The 21,192-nt window shown below is 35.8% G+C and overlaps 1 protein-coding gene across 1 annotated transcript in view; it reads left to right on the top strand.

Moving 5' to 3' along the window:
- RANBP3L (RAN binding protein 3 like) overlaps positions 1–21,192 on the top strand; it is a 42,084-nt gene that overhangs the window by 11,087 nt on the left and 9,805 nt on the right. The window contains exons 3-9 of the mRNA XM_015595318.2: positions 9,832–9,890; positions 10,758–10,797; positions 11,964–12,041; positions 14,481–14,552; positions 14,888–15,027; positions 17,719–17,822; positions 18,953–19,037. Of these exons, the coding sequence (XP_015450804.1) occupies positions 9,832–9,890; positions 10,758–10,797; positions 11,964–12,041; positions 14,481–14,552; positions 14,888–15,027; positions 17,719–17,822; positions 18,953–19,037 (578 nt within the window). The remainder of the gene's footprint in view (positions 1–9,831; positions 9,891–10,757; positions 10,798–11,963; positions 12,042–14,480; positions 14,553–14,887; positions 15,028–17,718; positions 17,823–18,952; positions 19,038–21,192) is intronic.

The raw sequence follows: 21,192 nt of genomic DNA, 5'->3' as shown, positions 1-21,192 counted from the left end.
AGATAAACACTAGTCATGACATACATAAGCATGTCATGTGGTAGCTACTGTCTTTATGAGGTCAGAACAAAGAAATAATTCGAAGAATAATATTTTGACACTAGAACAGTAGTAAAATTTAATGGAGTATGCTGTGATGTCTACTGGAAATGTCACAGATCAACTTATTGCAACAATGTAAAGCACACTGCACATGATGACCATATCACTGGGATCAATCACAGAACACTCTCAAAAGTATAAAGCTAGTTTCTTCCATCACCACTACATTTTGATGGACAGAGTGATTTTTCCAGGTGTTCTATACCAAATGATTTAATGAAACTTTTCTGTTTTTTTTGAATCTGTGAACTTCTCTATTTATAAAGATAGTGGTGAAGTAAATGACTGTAACAAATGAGAAGAATTTTTCTTCAATTGGATTATTGCTGCTGCAAATCTCCAGATTCTAAAATGCAAAGGAAATGAAGTCACTGGCTATAGCCCACTGCCACACATGACTGGATGATAAATTAAGCAGCACATTTGGAGTTAAGGTTGGTGTGAGAGGGCATTCAACACAAAACTTTTCAGGGCTTGGTCCTACCTCCAAAAGCGTAGCAAGGTCTACATTTGATACAATCTCTGAATCTTCTTGCTTCTTGCTCACGTCAGATTATTATCTCTATGCCTTGTTTTTTCAAAATTGGTCTGTGTCTACATCTAGACCAATGTACAAACCAGTGGAGAAAAGAGTCCAGAGTCTTTGGAATTTAAAATGAACAGATTCCTTGAAGATTATCAGTATGAGAAAGCAGATGAGTTCAGAAAACGGGATGGATTAGACAAATTTCTGGGTGATGATGGTTGTATTCAGTGAATTGAGAGATAGTTTTGTCATCTTCTCCAATTCCCTATTCTGAAATTATTCCATTGTGAATATGAGTCATTTCTTTATCAGCATGGTATTGATGAGAAGAGGAATAACTTTTCTTGTTTTATTCTAATGTTGATTCTTTTTGTCTCTAGTGTGTGCTTCTCATAATAAATGGAAACTAGAAATGCTAGATTTCTTTGAGTTGCCAGTTTATAACTTCATTTCTAACAAAAAAGAGCAGTTTGAAAAACTTAGAATTGGATTGAAAAGGGCGAGTGTTTTCCCCTTTTATTTCAAATACTGTATTTATAGTACCCGAAACTGTTCGTGACTTCAGCAGGTTTGACCGGGACGGGAGTAGTGCCAGGAGGGTCCATTCATCTTGTGTCTCAAGCTGAGCTAGTGCTTTGTGAGTCATCCTGGAAACTTCCTGTAAACTGCCTTTGTTTCCCTCTCCTGTCCTGGTTGTTTTATCTTCAAGTTAGTACAAAGCATCTCATAAAATATAATCAAGATTGTTCCTTCACAGTTAATAATGTCATTCTTTCTGTAATGACACACTTTTTTATATATTGGTGAATAATTTGTTGTTTATTTCATTCCTTTTGCATTTTTTACAGAATGCTCACATATACGGTAGGAAACAAGCACAGAATGTCTCATGCTTGTGGTTCCCTCGTGAACTGGTCCAGATTTCTTTTACTTCTAGGCTACAATTTGTCTTTTCTTAAAATTGTTTTAGAATATTTTCATATAATTTTAAGTTTTTGTTTGGTTGGTTTTTTTTAAATCAAGATTGTGATTCAGATACTGTGTCTCCTCTTCCTGGGGTTCCAGAGATTGTCACCTGATATGATTTGTCTATATTTTCTACAGCAAATATCTTTTTGTTTTTACATTTGAGACTTCAGATGTTTTCAAATTTTTGTTGAAGACTATTAGTACTATGACAAATGTTTTTGATATAGTTTATGCTTTCAGGCAAAATTTTTGCTTTGCAGAAATAAACATTTTAATTAACATTTAACTAATCTCGAGCAGACATTGTCTTAAAAATTTTTTCCAAGAGGAAAAGTCAGATTTCAGACATATTATTAAAACAGAAAAACTTTTGCATTAGAGAAGAAATCACTAATTGGTTCAAGCAGAATATCTAAATGACTGATTTCATATCAGTATTTATATTTCAATATCCTTACTACAGGCATTTATTTTTCAGTCTTCACAATATCCCTTGACTTCATCTTACGTCACATCATAACAATCATAGTATGTGGTTTGCATAGTAATTATTTTCTCATTTATTGTCAGGTTACTCAGAACATCTGGAGGTTTAGTCACTGACTCCAAGAGTCTCTGCTGCCATCTTCCTAAATTTGGTCTCAGTCGACAGAAACCTGGAGGTGCTGAGAGGACTGTTTCTCAAATATATATACAAATCACCTGGGGATCATGTAAAAGGCAGACTCTGCTTCAGCTCCATGTCAGATCATCAGGCATTAGATTCTCATAGGAGCACCAGTCCCTGGTGCCAAAAAGGTTGGGGATCACTACTGTAAAAGACATACACAGAAAGAGATGAAAGAGCTGAGGCTTAGAGCAATATTTTTCTAAAAAGAACACGGCTCTGAGACTATGACTTTAGAGTTTCAAAGCTTGTGCTTTGACCGGTCAGAGAGCTGGACACAAACAAGTACAGGAGGGTGAAGAGGACAAGGGCATGAAGGATAGTGTTGGAGCCTGGGGTGAGACAGTACATAAGAGAAAAAATTAGAGAAGAGGATGTGGCAGAGATGCATGGATAGGTCCAGAGAGAGAGTGAGTGGAAACGACGGGGCCTGCCAGGGCTGCGGTCCAAGTGGATGATCCCAGTCCTGGTGGCAATTAGAGGTGACCCATTTGGCAGCACCCGCCCCTCTGCAGCAGGGTCGTTGTTGCCCTCTTTCCTGCCAGGAGTGTTTGCACAACTGTTTTGGCTCTGGCTAGAGCAGCTTGGTTCTACCCAGTGTGGAGGCCTCGGTCTTCACCTTCCCTAAACCACCAAGGCAGCAAGAAGGGCTCCTGGTTGGGGAGGCTGTGTAGCCGAAACCTGGGGCCTCTAGAAGCTGCTGACCCCCGCTCCCACTGGGCCTCTGAGCCAAAGGCACCGCGTCCTCAGTCTCTTTCTCCTCTTCTGGATCTCCTTTGGGCTTAGCAGATCCTTTCGAATGTCCTCCTCTGAAATGATTCACCACGAAAATCCTCCAGTTACTTTCCTAGATAAAATAGGTTTGTCAGATACCGACTGCCAATTAAACATGTAGAAATAAAGGCTAGGGACAAGGCCTTACAACCCACCCAGAGGTTGGGGGAATGGGGTGGAAATTATGGTACATGTTAGAATAGGGGGAAAAAAGTTTATATTCACTGTTAACACTGACTACTATAGCACTTTAGAATCCTGAAAGAAAAAGCTCTTGCATATATGCATAATTTTCTAGCCAAATTCTTGTCTGGAGACTTAGAAGAGTATTTTAAATAAAGGTGAAAGACAAGAACATAAAATGCCTCTAAAAAGTTTGGAAGGAATTATAAAAAGCAGATCTTCAGTAATTCAGGGAGAGCATCCATTGCATTCTGAACTCAGTGAATCTATCTTGCTCATACCTTTATTTCCATATATTTCTATGCAAAGAAGAGTTAGTCCCAAGAAATAAGATATTGGATGCCTGACCAGCCGTATAACTTAACAAAAAATCTATTCTTGGCAAGGAGCATGACATTCGTCCTTTAATTATGAGTGTCTGACACTATGGTAGAAAAGGAATTATTTTTAAATTTAATTTTTATTCATTTTAAAGTTATTCATATTCATGTAGTTTAAGGGATCAAATGGTTCTACAAGATTTTCTGGAAAAAATAGCAGTCTCCTCCTTGCCCCTTCCTTTGCTCTTTCTTTTCTTGGTCCTCAAAGGCCATGGCATCCAATTCTCATAGCTTTCTTTAGATATTAACCTCCATATCTCCAAATATCAGGCTCTTAGTGCTATTTCTTTATTTTATGTTTAGGCACTACCGATTTGCCACTATAGAATTTATATCCCTTCCACAGATTTCTCTGGACCCTACAAAACTACCACCATACACATGCATGCTTCCTATTCCCCCATCTTTCTAAAGTCATTGTATCTTAAATTCGATTAGATCAATACCCAGTATTGACATCATTGCGACTATGTGAAACTATTGCCATTGCTCCATTTAAAATTTATGATTACTTCACTTTCTTGCCCGTCTTTTTGTTTTCCCTAGATTTAATAAGTGTGTCATGTTTTTGTTTTGTTATCTTAGTTCTTGATGTATTTATTACCAGTCAACTCCCAAACTCTCTCTTCCAATCATCTAAATATCCTTTAAAAAAATCTGACCACTTGAGATATTCAATTTTGGTCCCATCTGTTTGGAGCTTTCCTTCCTGGAGTCTCCCCAGGGACTACCCTCCTTGTGAATTGGTTGCTGTCTGTGATGAGAGTGCTGCTGTCATCCTGGGGTACGCCCTCCCCATCATCCTGGGGTACGCCCTCCCCATCATCCTGGGGTACGCCCTCCCCATCATCCTGGAGTACGCCCTCCCCATCATCCTGGAGTACGCCCTCCCCATCATCCTGGGGTACGCTCTCCCAATCATCCTGAGCCTGCCTTTGTCTCCCTTGAGTAGGTTCCTCCATTTCTTGGATCCTTAGTCTACTGGCTCTTTCGGTGGGGCATCTCCTCCAGAAGCTTCCTGAGTATGGGTGCATGTGAGCTATGTATTTTGAGATTTTGCAGTCTGGACATGTTGGGTTTTTTTTGTTTTTGTTTTTTTTATCATGTCTTCATACTTAATCGATGGTTTATGTTAGTATATAATTCTAGGCTGGAAATCTTTTTCACTCAGAATGTTAAAAGCATTGCTCCTTTTATTTCTAATTTCCAGAGTTGTTGTTGAGAAACCTAGTACATGTTGATACGTGACCCTTAGTATATGAAATTTTTACTCCCTTCGTGATGCTCTTAGGACCTTTTCTTTGTCTGCAGTGTTCTCAGATTTCATGATGTGTCCTGGCAGGGGTCTATTTTTATACATGGTCCTGAGTATTGGATGGGCTCTTTCAATCTGGAAATTTCTATCCTTTAATTTGGGAAAATTTTAATCATCTATTTGTTGATCATTTCATCCTCCCTGTTTTCTGTATTCTGTCTTTCTAGCGCTCCTATTAGTCAGGTGTTGAAGTGATTCTTGGACTGATCATCTAGATTTTCTTACATTTTTCTCATATTTCCCATATCTGCTCTTTTGCTCCACTTTCTAGTCTACTTACTCGACTTTATTTTCTAAATCTTCTGTTGATTTTTTAAAATCAGTATTGATTCTTTTGATTCTACTATTGTATTTTAAAGTCTAATTTCTAAAAGCTTATTTTTGTTCTGCAGTTCTTTTTAAAAAAAAACAGAATTCTGCTTTTGCTTCATGGATGTTTCATCTTTATGGAGAATGCACCTTTGTGGTCTTTTTCATCCAATTTACTCTTCTCCTGTTTACTCATTTAATGCCTGTGTTTCGTGTCTGGTGATCTTCGATGGCTTGCTTATATTTAAGAAAGGGGAACTCATTAAAAGCTGATTGGTAGCTATGTGTACATAAACTGGGGAATCATCATCTGGCTTGACCACTCATTGGAGAATTCCTTTGTCAATGTCTTTAGATCTTTTCTTTTGAGTTGGTTGGACTCTCCAGAGAAAAATCTTCTAATTTCCTGCCTGGAGGAAATATACTCCCCTGCCAGCATTCTGTGAACTGAGTAGAAGGGGAGCTAAGGAACCCAACACTTTGCATGCATGGTAGCTAGAATGATGGCTCTCTAAAGATTTCTGTATCCTAATGCCCGGGACCTGTGACTATGTACCCTTACATGGCAAAAGAAACCTTGCAGACGTGATTAAGTTAATGATCTTGAAGTGGAGAGATTAACCTGGATTATTCAGGTGAGCCCAATGCAATCACAAAGATAAGACAAAGAAGGAGGCGGGAGTGTCAGAGTCAGAGGAGGAGATGTGACAGCAGAAGAGGCGGGAATGATGTGGGGCCACAGGCCAAGGAATGAGGCCAGCCCCTAGAAGCTGGAAAAGGCCAGGAAATGGATTCTCCCGAGCCTCGAGAAGAAACACAAGCTCTGCTGGCCCATTTTAGACTTCTGACCTCCAGAATTGTAAGGAAATCAATTTGTATTGTTTTAAACCACTAAGCTTGTGGTAATTTGTTATAGCAACAGTCGGAAACTAATCTAGTATGTACGTTTTCACCTAATCCTCCTCTTTTTATTATGGAACCTCCATGTTAAATGGTGTCTGATGTTTCATCTTTTCCTGGGAATAATCCTCCAGTCTTCTGTTGGGGTAGGAGAAGGACTATTGCTTTGTTGCTGAAGAGATAAAAGTTCTTCTTGATTTCAGCCAAACTTCATCTCTTCTTCCAGAAGTACTTAGTGATACCGAATCCTGGACTTTCGGTGGTTCTGTTGTGAGGTAAACCGGATTGCTTTTGAGTATCCCCACTGATGGCTTAAGGTCCAGGTTTCCTGGTCTAAGTCAGTTAGTTACCACTTATCCTTTCACTTTCCAGCTTCTAAAATTTTGTTGCTATTATTTCTCTTGTTTTCTTTGTCTTTGCAATGACTTCCCTACCTCCACCCCCACTAACTCCCCTCCCAAAAACCCAACTCTTTATTAGTATTTCATTGTGATTTCTGATTCAGGAGGGAGAAGTACATATGTATGTCAATCAATTTTGACAAAGTTGCAAAAATATAAGTGCCACTATTTTTATACTGCCTTTTTCTCGGCAAAGCGCTGAATTATACATATTGTACATTTAGAACATGACATTTTATAGGTTAAGTTTATATGATATATGTCAGCATGACAGGTGTGAGTTAAGATCAATAATTTCGTAGGAGGGAGGCTGGGTTTAGTTAAAGGCTTTGCCACTTACTAGTGACGTGATTTTAAGCAAGTCACTTAGAGCCTTAGTTTCCTCACTGTAAGGAAGTATCTGTAAATATGATAGAAACCACATTTAACCCACAAAGAGATTAAAATTAAATTAGACAAGACAATGAATAAAAGCCTTTGGCCTATAGTGTACCTCCATGGTGGAGCAGAATTACAGGTGAACTAAGAGATTTAATTATATTAACAATACTTTGTGCCCTTTCTTGTATATAACAGGTATTTAATAATATTTGTGGGATGAATGAATGTCTTCTCTTAGTAAAGTATTTTGGAAAACAACAATGGATATCAGGATTTATTAAATGCTACATGAGCCTTGAAACTGACAAAATTAATCTTCATTTTTAAGTTTCTCCTCCCCATCCCCATGCCTGCATTCCTTTTAACAAAAGACTATATTTTAAACTTTTAAGTATTTCATTTGCCTCAAAAATTATAGATGCAAGGTTAACAGAGAAGTAAAGAACAACCTAGTCGACTCTGTTCTAGACTAGGCTCGTCTACTAGACTAGCCTCGTAATTACATCCTCTGTCGCAGTCCCTCCCTCCTCTAATCTGTTTTCTACACAACAGGCAGAGTGATCTTCAAAAATAAAATGCAAATCAGAGTCATGACTCTACTGCTGTAAATCTCTTATTGGTTTCTCATTTTTTCTTGGAATAAAAACAAAACTCTTTGGCACAACCCACAAGGCTTTGAAAAGTTCCAGCCTCATCTTCTTGTACCACAAGCCTTCTCTCTGTTGCCTTACAAAGTGTCGCATACGTAATCACCCCTCAGTACATATTTGTTGAATAAATTGATTAATTAATAAATATATTAGAGAGAATAAAGGATACATTTAAAAATACATAATTTCAAGGACCTTGCTTTTATTTTCAATTTTTTTTACTGGATCAGGAAAGAAAACTGATATGGACCCCGTGGCTTGATAAATGCTTATTTTGGCTCTGTCTTTGGAGCCAAGAGAATTGCTTGGGCGAGGGGGAGAGAACCTAGAGGTATGGAGATTATCTGCTTTCTGACTAATGTGCTGGACAGTGTCAGGGAGAGAAGGTGGCTGCACTGAGGCTAATAATCTACCTTCAATCAGACAAAGTATACCTAGATCACAGCACAGTGGCTGGCACACACAAAAAAGATGTTTAATCAATATTTGTTGAATTAATGAATATAAATGGCCTTCCTACTTTACCATATGCCCTCCAAGCTGCAAGTAATCCTTTGTAATTTCCTCCTTAATGCTGCCATTGGAAATTGCTTTTGCCCATGTTTAGCTGAATGTTTTAATAGAGGGAAGATCATAGCATTTGTCTAGGGTTAGGTCAACTCATGATATTTTAAGAATGACTATCCTAAATCCAGTTCATAAGAGGCCCATTTATTATTCTAACTCATAAGTATTCCCTGAATGTTTTTTCTTTCCCTTCAAAGGAAAGAGATCTCATTTCTTAAATCTAATGTAGTTGCTGGAAAAGGAGCTTATTCAAGATAGAACAAAGAATTGAGCTACAGTTTAATATGGATGGGATTGCCAATATGTTATTGAGCATTTTCTGCTGGGGCTCACTTGGCTCCAAGGGCAGACAGTGCAGTAAGCACTTGCATAAAAAGTGAACAGTTAGCCTCACTGGACTAAAAGAAGGTACTCAAGTTCGCATGGCCCCAGGAGCTTAGCAAAGGGTGGTCTGGCAGAGTTTATGACATTCTTTTATGGAATAAGATTTTGGAGAACCCCTTCCTGGCATATAGAAGATGTAATTGTTCTATAGTTCCTTGAAATTCCTCAGCTAAAGGTTTAGTATTTTTTTTTTCTTTTCTTTTTTTTTTTTAGTCTAGGGATGGCAAATTATCTCAGCTTGTATGCAAGGATGAAAAGTATTGGTAATGGCTACTGGAAACCTATAATGAGAGAAGTTCTGAGGTCATATTTGGGCTCATCAAGAAAGTATTGTTATAATTTAGCAATGTCAGTTATGAGTTTTGGAATGAAGATTTGTGGCATGCCACATATTTAACAAGGCATTTTTGGGGGTTCATTTTATTATAATTTAAGTAATTGGGTCTAAAAATCCCTTTAATCTTCACATAAACTTTGTGAGGTAAGTATTGTTCTAATCTTTTCTTTTTCAGATGAAGAGACTATGTGCAGGCATATTAGGTTTCCTAAAGTATAAAGCCAATTAGTGGTGAAACTCATATTTGCAAACATACCTACCTAACTCCAGAGCCCAAGCTCTTAAGAACTATAAAATTTTCCCTAAGAATCATGGAATGCCAATATTTAAAGCTGTTATCACTTATTTGTACCCTAGAGTGAATGAGTTTCTCTCTATTGTCCTACCTGAGATAAGAAAATATAAAAGATTAATAAGGCCGGCAGGGCTGAAGACAAACTTTAGCTACTTTATAACACTAAGACTGATTCTTAGTCTAAATATTGAAAACATAGCTTAGTATATAACTACTCTCATCAAGGAAATATAAACTATTTCTGGACAGTTTTTAAGCACAGAATACAATACATCTATACCATTTATACCTTGAGATCGGATCCAAGTAGAAGTTTTATTCTCAGATGAGATTTTTCACGCTTTGAAACTTTTTATTCTAAAATTAAAGATGTCCTGATGAGATTCTAAAGGCAGGTAGGTACATTTCATTTTCCTTAAACACAAAGTGTGTTCTTTTAATGGGATGATCTCTATTTATGGAAATATATTACTACCACTTTCCCCAAGTAGTTATTTCTGTAATTAACTGTTAAAGTCATTTGTAAATATGCAATTTATAGAATCCATATAGAACAGTTTGGATTTTAACTAAAGGCAGGGAAAAATACAAAACAAAAAAATCTTTAAATATTTTTAGATCATGTTATAAATGTCAGAATGTGATTTCATTTCTTACCCATTTTGTTTGTTGTTGTTGTTGTTGTTTACAGAAAAATCTGTCATTGCTCAACCAATATTTGTTTTTGAAAAAAGAGGAGAAACCTTTAAGGTAAGTTCAAGCTACTTTTCTTTTTTTTGGTTTTTACTTCAACAAAGAAAATTCTGTTTCAAGAAGCTAGCTATTCTAAATGATATCACTGCTGAGTAAGTTTACTTTTTTCTTTACTTAGCAGAGTAATGTCTCCAGAATATTTATATAGTAGAGATTTACTGACAGTAGTTTGTTTGGCTGAAATGGGAAGCCAGTGGCCTTGTCTTAAAGCTATGCCATTTTTATTAAAATTATGTGTTTTTCGGAGTGACTTGGAAAGGGGCGGGACTGAAAGAGATTAGGAGGGCTAAGGCTCCTCATGGGTCTCCACCACCGACCCGGCATAAAATTGGGTATAAAATAAATTGCAAACTGCAATATTTTATTTTAAAAGGGATCTTAAGGACCCTGTCTGCTTTTTTCAACATCATACTGAAATCGCCTGCTTTGAAAGACAAATGATAAGCAGCATTCTCACTTTACCTTAATTAGTATTTTCTTGTTATTCGTGTTTATGCAAGTAATTTATCCTACTACTCACAAAATTGACTTACTAAAGAAAAACAACCTCCAAGCCCTTATTGAAATCAGATTCCTAGGCCCCACCCCAGGCCAACTGCTTCAGCATCCTGAGAGTGGATGTTTCAGGATATTCATATTAATCACGTTCCCACAAGGGATTCTTCAGTCACTGAAATATAAAACTGCTTTATTAGACTTTTCTTTTTCTTGAGTACATGCCTAGTGAGTAAAGGTGAGCAGCTTTGTCTTGGCCTAACTGAACAGACCTGGCTTTTGAGAATTCTCTTATAAAGTGACAGGGCGAAAATCCGATGTAAAAACAGCAAATGCTCAGCTCTCATTGGCAGCTTTGTTTCCTTCCAGAGACCTGCAGAAGAAACTGTGTATGAAGCAGCAGAACATGGTATGGTTTACATCTTGTATTTCAAAATCAATCTTTACCCAAAGAAAATAAGCAGGCACAAGCATTTTGGCACATGGCACAGACTACATAAAACTTAATTGTTTTTCTTATGTTTAAACATGAAAGTGTTATGTACTCACACATCATAAGAGTGTACAGATGTTGTATTATAAAGTTGAATATCTGAAATTTATATAATGTTATTAGTCAATGGTACCCCGATAAATTTAATTAATAAAGATTTTAACAGAAAAATGTAGATTAAACTACAGTAGAACTCAAAATGAAGAACATTTTATTAAAACACGAGGATTTTATTATTCAAAACAAAGACAGAGGACTAATCCAGGTTAGAGTTGACTAAGGACTTGAGACAATCAAATGTTATACATGATCTTGGACTGAATACAGGACTGGGGAGAAGAATGCTGTAAGGGACATTATTAGTCAACGGACAAAATTATGGTTGGTAGGTTAGTTAAGAGTGTTATATGTTATGTTAATTTTCCTGAAATTGATCATCTTACTGGGATGATATGAGAGATGTTCTTATTCTTAGAAAATGACATATTTAGGTATAAGGTGGCATAATGCACACGGCTTAATCTGAAATGATTCAGAAAAATGTGTTGATAGAGAATAATAAATCAAATGAGGCAAAATGTTAACTGGTATATCTGTGTAAAGAGTATATGAGAATACTTTGTACTATTTTTCCAATTTTTCTGTAAGTTTGAAAATATTTCTAAATTAAAATAAAATTGAGAAAAGAGAAAAACAAAACATGGGAGCAGATCGGCTTTTGTTTTGAAATTTGACATGTGGTTCTCTGAGAAGTGATGTTAGCAACTCTAAAATCCCATGATTCTCTACTGCTTGTGTCACAACGTACCCAAACCATTCTCTGTATGATCTCAGAATACAAATGAAATTTCCTGCAGAAGCCACTCATTTCTGATATTTTCATACTAGAATGATAAGCCTATCAATTTATAATCACTGAGCTATTAACCCCAATATTTAAAATTGTGCTTCAGGAGTTAACATGTTATCAAGTGATAATTTATTATACAAAAGGAAATTCTACTTATCCCCCTGTATCATTGATTGAGGATAATTTGTTATTGCAAGCAATTTTACCCTCCTTCACATTGAATTTCTTGCAGAACGTAATGGTTTTTCAAGAAAGCGCATACGGTCTTCATCTTTTACTTTGCATACTACAGGTTCTCTATCTCCAGGAGGTAGGTATACCCTTGACCACTGAAGATTTACTGTTATGTTTACTCTGAATGTGAAACTTTTAAGAAACTTTTCAAATGCATAATGTTTAAAAGTCTCCCCTTTGAATCGTGTTTATAATATATTGTTATATGAAAACAGCGGACTATAAAATGGCTTGTATAGTGAGTCACTATTTTAAAAATGAATTTATCAACATTGGAAGAAGATTGAAAGGACATAAGCCACATTGTTAGCAACAGTTATTTTAGGTAGTGATTTGTTCCCACCCCTCCCCTCAGCACTTTATATTCTGTTGTGTTTCCAAAGTTTCTGCAGTAGGTACGTATTAGCTTTGTAATTAGGGAAAACTACTATTTTCCGCTGAGTAATCATCTGCTTATATATATAGATATCTGCCTTTTAGAAAAACATTTTGTTCTAAGAACTTTATCATATAGCACTGTATCCTGAGTCAATCAGTAACTTAGATTGCTTTTCTTCTGCACTCAAAGCACTCTGCTGATCCTTTTATAATCGACTGCATTGCCCTCTGCCTTGTAATACAGCTGTGCATGTACATGTCGGTCTCCTCCACTGTCAGTTCTTTGAGGTCATCTTCATGCCCGACAGTGTCTTACACGCAGTGAGCACTCAAATCTTTACTAAACTGAATGGGAATTCATTCTTAATGCTCACCAGAGGCATACTTTACTTTTATTGATAAAAATACATTTTTTTTTCTAAATCAGTGATACAGAAAATTTTTGAAACAGCAAGAATCCAAATCAAAAGAAATACAAAAACCCACTTCCTTATTGACTTCAGTTTGCAATCTGCTTTTAGTGTTAAGCTTGTCTCAGAAGTGAATGAGATTGCCATCCTTCACTGACCTCCCAAACTTCCCTCCTTCTGGGCCAGGTATAAAGAGTTTCTAGAACCTCAGACCTGAGATTCTGACTTTTCAAAATCCATTCTCATAAATGATGATCTTCCTTTCTCAGCTACTAGAAAATGCTGTGGCAAATAAAATAGAGGTCTTAGCAAAGTGTGCATGTAAGAATACCTTATGAACTGCACAAATACAAAGAGTGTATTTGTTTATTTTTGGTAGGAAGTTTGAACGTGATGATTTTTTTTTTAGGATTTCATGTTTATGATAGCAATATGTTATATAAGGCAGCCCTAGAAAATAACTTGCTTTATTTTACTTATTATTGTCCATTTATATGTTTTATAATATGTATAGTATTCAAAATATACAACTGTGCCTTAGATTCTTATTCTAAAATTTATGCTGTAGATTTATATTTTAAAGTTAAGAATATGATTCCTTTTTAAATTTTCACTAATTAAAACATTACTTCTTTTTATTTTAAATTTATAATGCTTTGTTAAGTAAAACTACTTTATAATGACTGAACAACAACATGTCAGATACCTTTTGGATACAAAAGAGATATTTTCTAACAGAATAGGCTCCTTCTAAACCCTGCTGACAAGTTACAGACAAAAATAGGGGCCCTAATCCTAGAGGATTTGTTTTGTTGTATTTGTGCATAAAAAAAAGAGATGGCTTTAAGTTATCTAATAACCGTTTCAATTTTTTTAATTTTTAAAATCAGATACACACACAAAGAAAGAATGAATAAAGGTACATTCATATAAGTAAGCACCATTTAATTTGATGATGTGCAGAATATTGGTCGTGTTGGAATGGAGAAAAATAGTACAGTTTTATATGGTCCATTGATTATTGGTTTTCAATAATAAAGATTATAAAAACAATTTAATCGAACTTTGAATTAGAGAAGCAATCTGACACCAACATTTATAATATGTTATAATATTCTGAAGAAGCAATTCTTATTCTCTTCTCATCTCCATTAATCAAACACTCAAAAGTTGCCGTTTCTACAATTTGCAACCAAGAGGTGATCTCTGAAGTATATACTAATTCTATACTTGCAAGTGCCACCACCACAGTCTTACCCCACTAACACACTGCATAGAAAAATAACCTAGGATAAAAACAACCTATTATCTTTACTTCTCTCTTCAGGTATCATTAGAATGGGAACAGGAGCAGAATTTGCTAACAGTTTTATAACATCCTACAAGAAATATATATTAACGCACTCAGAGAGTTCATTACCAATTTTGATTTTATAATCTGCAGAATTTGTCTCAGTACTCTACTTCATGATTGTAAAAACTGCCTATTTTGTTAGTGAACTAATTTTCACTTGCATTTCTAAGAGTAGACAGAATTACGTAGCAAAACTCAGCTCGCCCTCACGCTGTTTTAGCAGAACCAGTGCTCTTGTATGCACTGCCTCCTGCTGTTAGTACCAACAGTGACATCTACTGGTGAGTTCAGTATGAGACTGTTCAAATCCAAATCGTGTAGCAACTGACACATTGACACAGATTTAAAATTTTCTAAATATTTTTGCTTACAGTGAAGAAAAACAATGTTTTTATGACACCAACTCTTGTGCAAAGGAGTGTTGACATGAGTGGTACAGAACAAGGTATGTAGTTTTTTGCAAACACCTCAGAAATTACATTTTACCATCTATATTTTAATCTGAATATGCATGTGGGAGGTATGGTGGTAGGGCTGAGTGACAAAACACGAAGGGATATATTTGGTAAGCCAAGTCCCATGGTCAAAATAAATAGTTACGGGGTAAAAGCTACACTGAAAGTAAGTAGTAGGCAATTTGCTGGATATTTCGACTTTGGTTAGTTAACATTAACCCCTCATTAATGATGACTTTAGAAAATAAGCATCATTTTGTCAAAAATGTGGAGGAAGAAGCATTTCACTAAAGATATATTGACCCTTTAATTCTGTTCTCTTCAGGTCCTGTGAAACATTCTGAACATGTTCTAAGACCTGCTACTTTGCAGCCACCTCGAACTCAAAGGTGTGAAAAAGTAAGGAAAACATTTGAACACCATGCATTAGAACAGTGCAAGACTAAAGAGAAAGCAAAAAATAAGGTAAGAAAACTTCCTATGATAGGACCGAGCTCAATCTCCCATCCTTCTTTTAGTAGATTGTTGTGGGCCTCACACTCAGCATTACGGGCTCTCTGAGCTTTGCACTGGTGCAGAATCAACTGCCAAGCCGGAGGAACACCTGGACCAGGTAGCAAAAAACCTTCAGTGACTTTATTAAACGTGCTCTCTTAAATCAGAGAGTTGTTCTCAGGAATGAGTCTTGTGGTCTCTCTGAAGCTGTGAAGCTGAGTCTGGTATAGTGGGAACTCTTGAGGTCTTGTTCCAGGGCACTGATCCCATGTGGGAACAGGGGGAGCGATGAAGTAGCAGGGGCTGGGAGTCAGAAGTCAAAGAAGTGACAGGGATTTTCTTCATCCCTGCTGGTCGACACCCAAGTGTGGCTTTGCTGGTTTAGGTCATACTAGAGATCCACTCCAAACCCATCTTCATGGATAACAGGAGCAGGGAACTACCCACACGGTGTACTTGGGAGGGCTTGGGATGCCTCTTAAAAATTCTCTCTTCAGCCATTGCAGGTGCTGAATCACTCACAGTGGGCCTTTCTAAGGAGATACTCATTTCGCTCAGGCCATGTGCATATGGGTTTGGGGTATTCTGTCACTATAGTTTTAGCTATGTTCTTCCAGAAGCAGACACTTGAGAGAAATGGGACACAAGATCGTTAGGTTGGAATTTGGGACTTAATTCCATCAGTCACTTATTTCCAGCTAAACCATTGAAGATTGATCACCTAGTGTTGTTTTGGTTTTCCATACTGAACATAAGGATGGCAACTCACAGAGTGTTAAAAATACCAGTGATTTCATCAATTCAATGAAAAAAAAAATCAGATTGGTACTGATCCTACCCCTGCCACTATCTATGTTTTCATTCTTGGAAAAAGCACCCAACCTTCTCTTTATTACTGAAGTGAGGGAGTTTAGGTCGGTCACATTTGCAACATTTTTATATTTTAAAATCTTTTTCTTTGTAAGATATGATTTCATGAGACCTATTGTAAATTTTAAAAATCATTTTATCATTTATGCATGGTTTATAATGTGATTTTTATGTAAAACATGCTTTAAAGTTTTAAATCAGTATATTATTAAAACTTCATTTAAATATAATCTAGTAATCATCACCATATTACTTAAATTCTTTTATCTATTTAAGAAGTGATGTTTGTTTAATTTTTTTAAGTTTATAAGAAAAAGTATGATGTGTTGACTAATTTCTAAAATGTTATTATATTGCATTTGATTTTGTAACAGCATGTATTATAAATTATAGATTAAAAAATTTACTACAAAAGTAGATATCAAAAGTAGATAAATATTTCCTCTTTGGCATTTTGAAATCTTCATTGCATATTTTAAAAATAAAATGTAATATATTTCTTGCATTTCCTTCCTAAATGATTAAGCATAAGAGAACTTTTCAGACTATTGTTTGTAATCATTTCTTCTTGAATAACTTATTAAGAGTATGAATAAAACTTATTCCTAATTAGCGAAGCCTAATGGGATATGCCCATCATTGAATTTTCTGTTTAGTAAAACTAAATGCTATGTAAGAATTCTGACAAAATAAATATAATTTATAGGTCTAGTGAAAATTATCTCCAGGTGAATTTTATAGGACCATTATTTTTATGTTCCTTAAAAGCATAATCAGAACAATTTTTACTCATCCTATCATTAATCAATGGTCACTTATTTTGTATAATTTAAACAATATATGCCTAATAAAAAATATCTTAAGCAATGTAAGAGTAAAAACTACCATTTTGGGTGAGAGATAATCCTCTGAGTGACTGAGTCATGAGCATGTATTCTGATTTTTACTAACCAATGACACATACTCTCTTGATATATATTTCTCGGCTCTCAAATTCTGTTATAAAGGGAGAAATACTCAAAATTATTTCCATTGGTTGATATAAAATTAAAGTTGAAACAGACCCCATCTATATTTAAAGACATGAACTTCTTACATTTTTGCAAATCTCTGGAGAGGGAAGGGAGGTGTCCACAAAACACTGGAGACACTAGATTGGATCATTTATAGGTTTCCTTCCAGCTCTAAAGTTGTCTGCTCCTTCCTTTATACATTAAATGCAGGTGTGTAAATACACACACACACACACACACACACACATATACACACATACCTCAAAGTCATTGATTAAGGTACCAGTCGAAAGTTTCTAGGTGAAGAGATGGTTTCCTCTTACATTGGTTGGTGGTGATGGTGAAGCTCTTAGGGTGTTTCCAAAGATTAAATCGTCCTGCAAGATAGATTTATTAGTCTAGAAATGAGAATTAACACACTTAGTTAACAAGGTAAAAGTAACAAAAAGAGTGAGGTTTCTGAATATTATGACTAAGTATACAATCTTTGGTGTTGGACCCAGGCTCAAATGTCAGCCCCATTCCTGGTTCCCCAGGCCTAGCCAAGTTATTTAAACTTGTTAGGTCAGTTTACTTATCGATACGAAGTGGACGATAGATGAACAAAGGATGTAGATTTGTTGTGAGAAATAAATGAGGTAATGCACATATAATGCTTAGGGCAATACTTGAAGATAGTAAATTTTCAGTACATTTAACTATAATTATTGTTTTCTTGCCTGATGTTCCTTTAGTAAGCAACTTAAATAAACTCTTTGATGGATTTCTTTTCTTTCAGATTTCTGAGAGGATCTCCTGTTTGCTAAGTGAAAATTTACCAAGTGCCAGAATTTCAGCCCAGCTCTCTACTAATCAGAATGTTTTGGGTGCTATATCAGTAGGGTAAGTTAATGAGGAAAAAAATTGTGCTGTCTTTTCATTCTTGTTTATTTTTATCATTATAACCATTCACGGAAAATAATATTCTGATATTGTGGAGCTGGATTTCCAAGATTTATGTTTGAAAGAAGATTTTATAAAGAATACAAGTTTAAAATGCTTTTCAAAATGCCAGTAATATTTAAATATCAATATATTAATATTGGATTGTTTCCATTGTCTCATTGACTTGGATAAGAACATTTCAAATGGATATAGCTAAATTTTGATTTAGTTAGGCATTAATGATCTGGCTGCTAGATATCCCTTTCTCCCCTTTCTCTGGCATTCTTTTTTCCCCTCTTTTAAATTATTTCTGTCATTATTTATTATTTATTGGCATAGGTTAGATAGACAACAAAGAAAGCAGTATAAATATGCAAAATGAAAGTTAATATTTACTAGTATCATCAGTGATGAAGGCATGTTTGATCTGAGAGAAGATTAAGACTAGCCATGGACATAACTGAACTCACGTGATTAGTGCCCGTGCAGGTACTGAAGCACTCACCTGCTGTGCACACTGGGGACACCGTGAAGACTCTGGAGTACATCTAGCTACAGATAGAGGGCTACGTGTTTTTTAGTTTCTCGTCATGCAAAACACTTTTAACATTTAAAAAAAAAAAAAGAGTTTCTAGAAGGAAAAAAACAAATTAAACCAATGCACACTCAAGTATAACTGATAGATTGACTTAGCTTTGGCCCTGGAGGCCACTGGTCTCTGAAAGCATTGGCCACTTGAGGAAGAGGAGAGTGGAGATTAGAGATTGGAGAGTCTTTGCTGGAAGAGCAAGAAGATAAGGGCTGGGAAGCCCTCCTGGTTGATCACACAGCTAGTACAGTGATGGGTACAGAACTTGTTTGGACTGATCTCAGCCTATATTGAAACAGCTGTCAAATACTTCAAAAATATATTCCTGAAAGCACCTATCTCAATTTTTTCTTCTTTCTCATTAATTTCAGATAAACACAAGTTAACCGTAGATGTTTTTGTATAAATCTATTAAAACATCTGATAATTTCATGTGCTAAGGTTTAAAATGGCTTTATCTACCAATTTAAAATAGCAAATGCTTATTTCTTTTCCTTAGATGTCAACCAAATGAAGATAAGTATTCTTTCAAAAGCTGCAGTTCTGATTTTATTTTTGGAGAAAACATGGTAGAAAGAGTTTTGGTAAGATTTTTGGCAACTGTTTCTATTATTATACAGGGAGCTGTCACTTCAAATTCCTGGAGACAAATTAATTAAAACAATGTTAAATTGGAGCATACTCTTTAACTCTGGGTTCAAAAGCACGTTTTCTTTCTTTAACTGGAAAAATTCTCCTGGGAAGCTAGTTCTAGTTGTTAGAATAATTGACAGAAACTCACACAGGAAGAGAATTGTATAATTATAACATTATTACTGATAAGAAGTATTAAATAGTTCTTGACTTGTGTTAAACCAAAGGTACCCAAGGAAATCCAAGAATTATCTGTAATAGATAAGCTCAAATGATATTTTAATATAGTTTTTCAATAGCATTCTTTGTAACAAGATGCATTTAAAATTACTTGTTAATTTTTTCTCATTAATCACAACCCTCCCCTTCAAGCTCGTAGATTGAAAAGCATTATTATAACCCTTGGGGTGGGGGTCAGGGGTGGCTAGCTTTAAGAAGAAAATTATGGTACTTTACTTCCCTAGGGGAATATACTTGCCAAGTGGAAACCCAAGTGGAAAATTATGGTACTTTACTTCCCTAGGGGAATATACTTGCCAAGTGGAAACCCCTGACTATTATTATCATCATCTTTGTTCAATACTGAGCATCCTCCTGCATAAGGCAGTTGTTGCTCTGCCCTACTTAGGGCATGTTTCTAAAACAGCATCATCTACAATGGGGAATTACACAGCAAAGTGAAAATTGTGGAGCACACATGCCTATGGTTTCATCCTGTCCAACACCTCTTCATACCCTTTCCAGCTTTTACCCAGGCCGGAACCTTGGCTAAGATAGGCCAAGGTGGCTAGCTTGTCTTATGGCTATTAGTTACATAAAGGACCCCAAGAAGGCTGTAGAGATTTTAAAACCCATGAAAGGGCTCAGAATAACAAAAAGACCAATTCATGAGGTCAGTTTATGCCAAGATTTTTAGGGCTTTCACAAATCAGTCACTTTAAGACCTAATTTATTCCATACCTGCCTCAGGCTAAACCTCAATTCCAAGAGTATTATCATAACCTTTTTAACTTAGAGGCACCATTCTGTCACTCCCAAAATGAAGGTCAACTCCTATAGTCCTAGAGCTGTTGACCCATACCTTTGCATCTGAACCAGAATTGGCCAACTTCCAGAGTGAAGTTCCAAGCAATATATTTAGGCACATTTACTCCTTAATACTTATTCCTCAATTTCGAACTAGATTAGTCACAGCTTCTATAAGATGTCACCGACAAAAATAAAATAGTTTCTAGTCCTCAGAGGATCAACCTTAACATTCAACTCAATTTAACAATCATATTGCGCTCTTATGATATATAAAGCATTGGCATTAGTATCAAGTTTGGCTGTATATTAGAATCATCTGTTGAGCCTTTAAAGTATTTCTTATACCTGGAAACCTCCCCAAACCAATCAGATTGTAATCTCTGTGGGTGAGCCTGGGTGTCATATGATGCTAATATGCAAAGTGAAAGGAGACAATGCCCTAGAGGTACTTGTAATCTAGTAAAGGGAGACAAAGAGATACCTATGCAAAGAAACTACAGTTAGGATTATAGATTTAATTTAAGAAAGCACCCATGCACATTTCCTATGGGAACTTGAAACTTTGTTTACTATAGAACCTGAGCTTCCTGTCGCTTTAAGAAGATAACATCATAAAGATAGCAGGAACAACAGAGATAACTTGTATTTGTCCTCCAGCTAATTCTATAATCCTGTGGCCTTGTGACTGGGGACAAGGATATTCTCCTGACTTGTTAGCTGACCATATGCTTTTAGAGTTAGTCATTAAACTTCCTATGCCTTAGTTTCTATTTTCCTAAAATGGAAATAATTATACCCATCTCTACCAATTTTTAACAGAATATCTTGATGTTCAGTTAAATAATGTGAAAGAATTTTAGGTTTATAAGGAAAAAGATATAAAGCTAAGTTCATTTTACATGGCAATTAGTCATTTTTTACTCCGGCCTTGATTACAACACATACGCGGAGCCTCACATGTGCAACCTTAAAAGCAATTGTTGGCAAAAACTGTCTTGGAGGAGAAAATAAGATTTTCTATAAAGATGATTTCTGAGACAGCTTAGTGGGTCCTCTGGATAAATTTATTTATTTATT

Source organism: Pteropus alecto, unplaced genomic scaffold, assembly GCF_000325575.1.
Source record: "Pteropus alecto unplaced genomic scaffold, ASM32557v1 scaffold338, whole genome shotgun sequence".
Classification (NCBI taxonomy): domain Eukaryota; kingdom Metazoa; phylum Chordata; class Mammalia; order Chiroptera; family Pteropodidae; genus Pteropus; species Pteropus alecto.
This window is presented reverse-complemented; position numbering and strand designations above follow the sequence as displayed.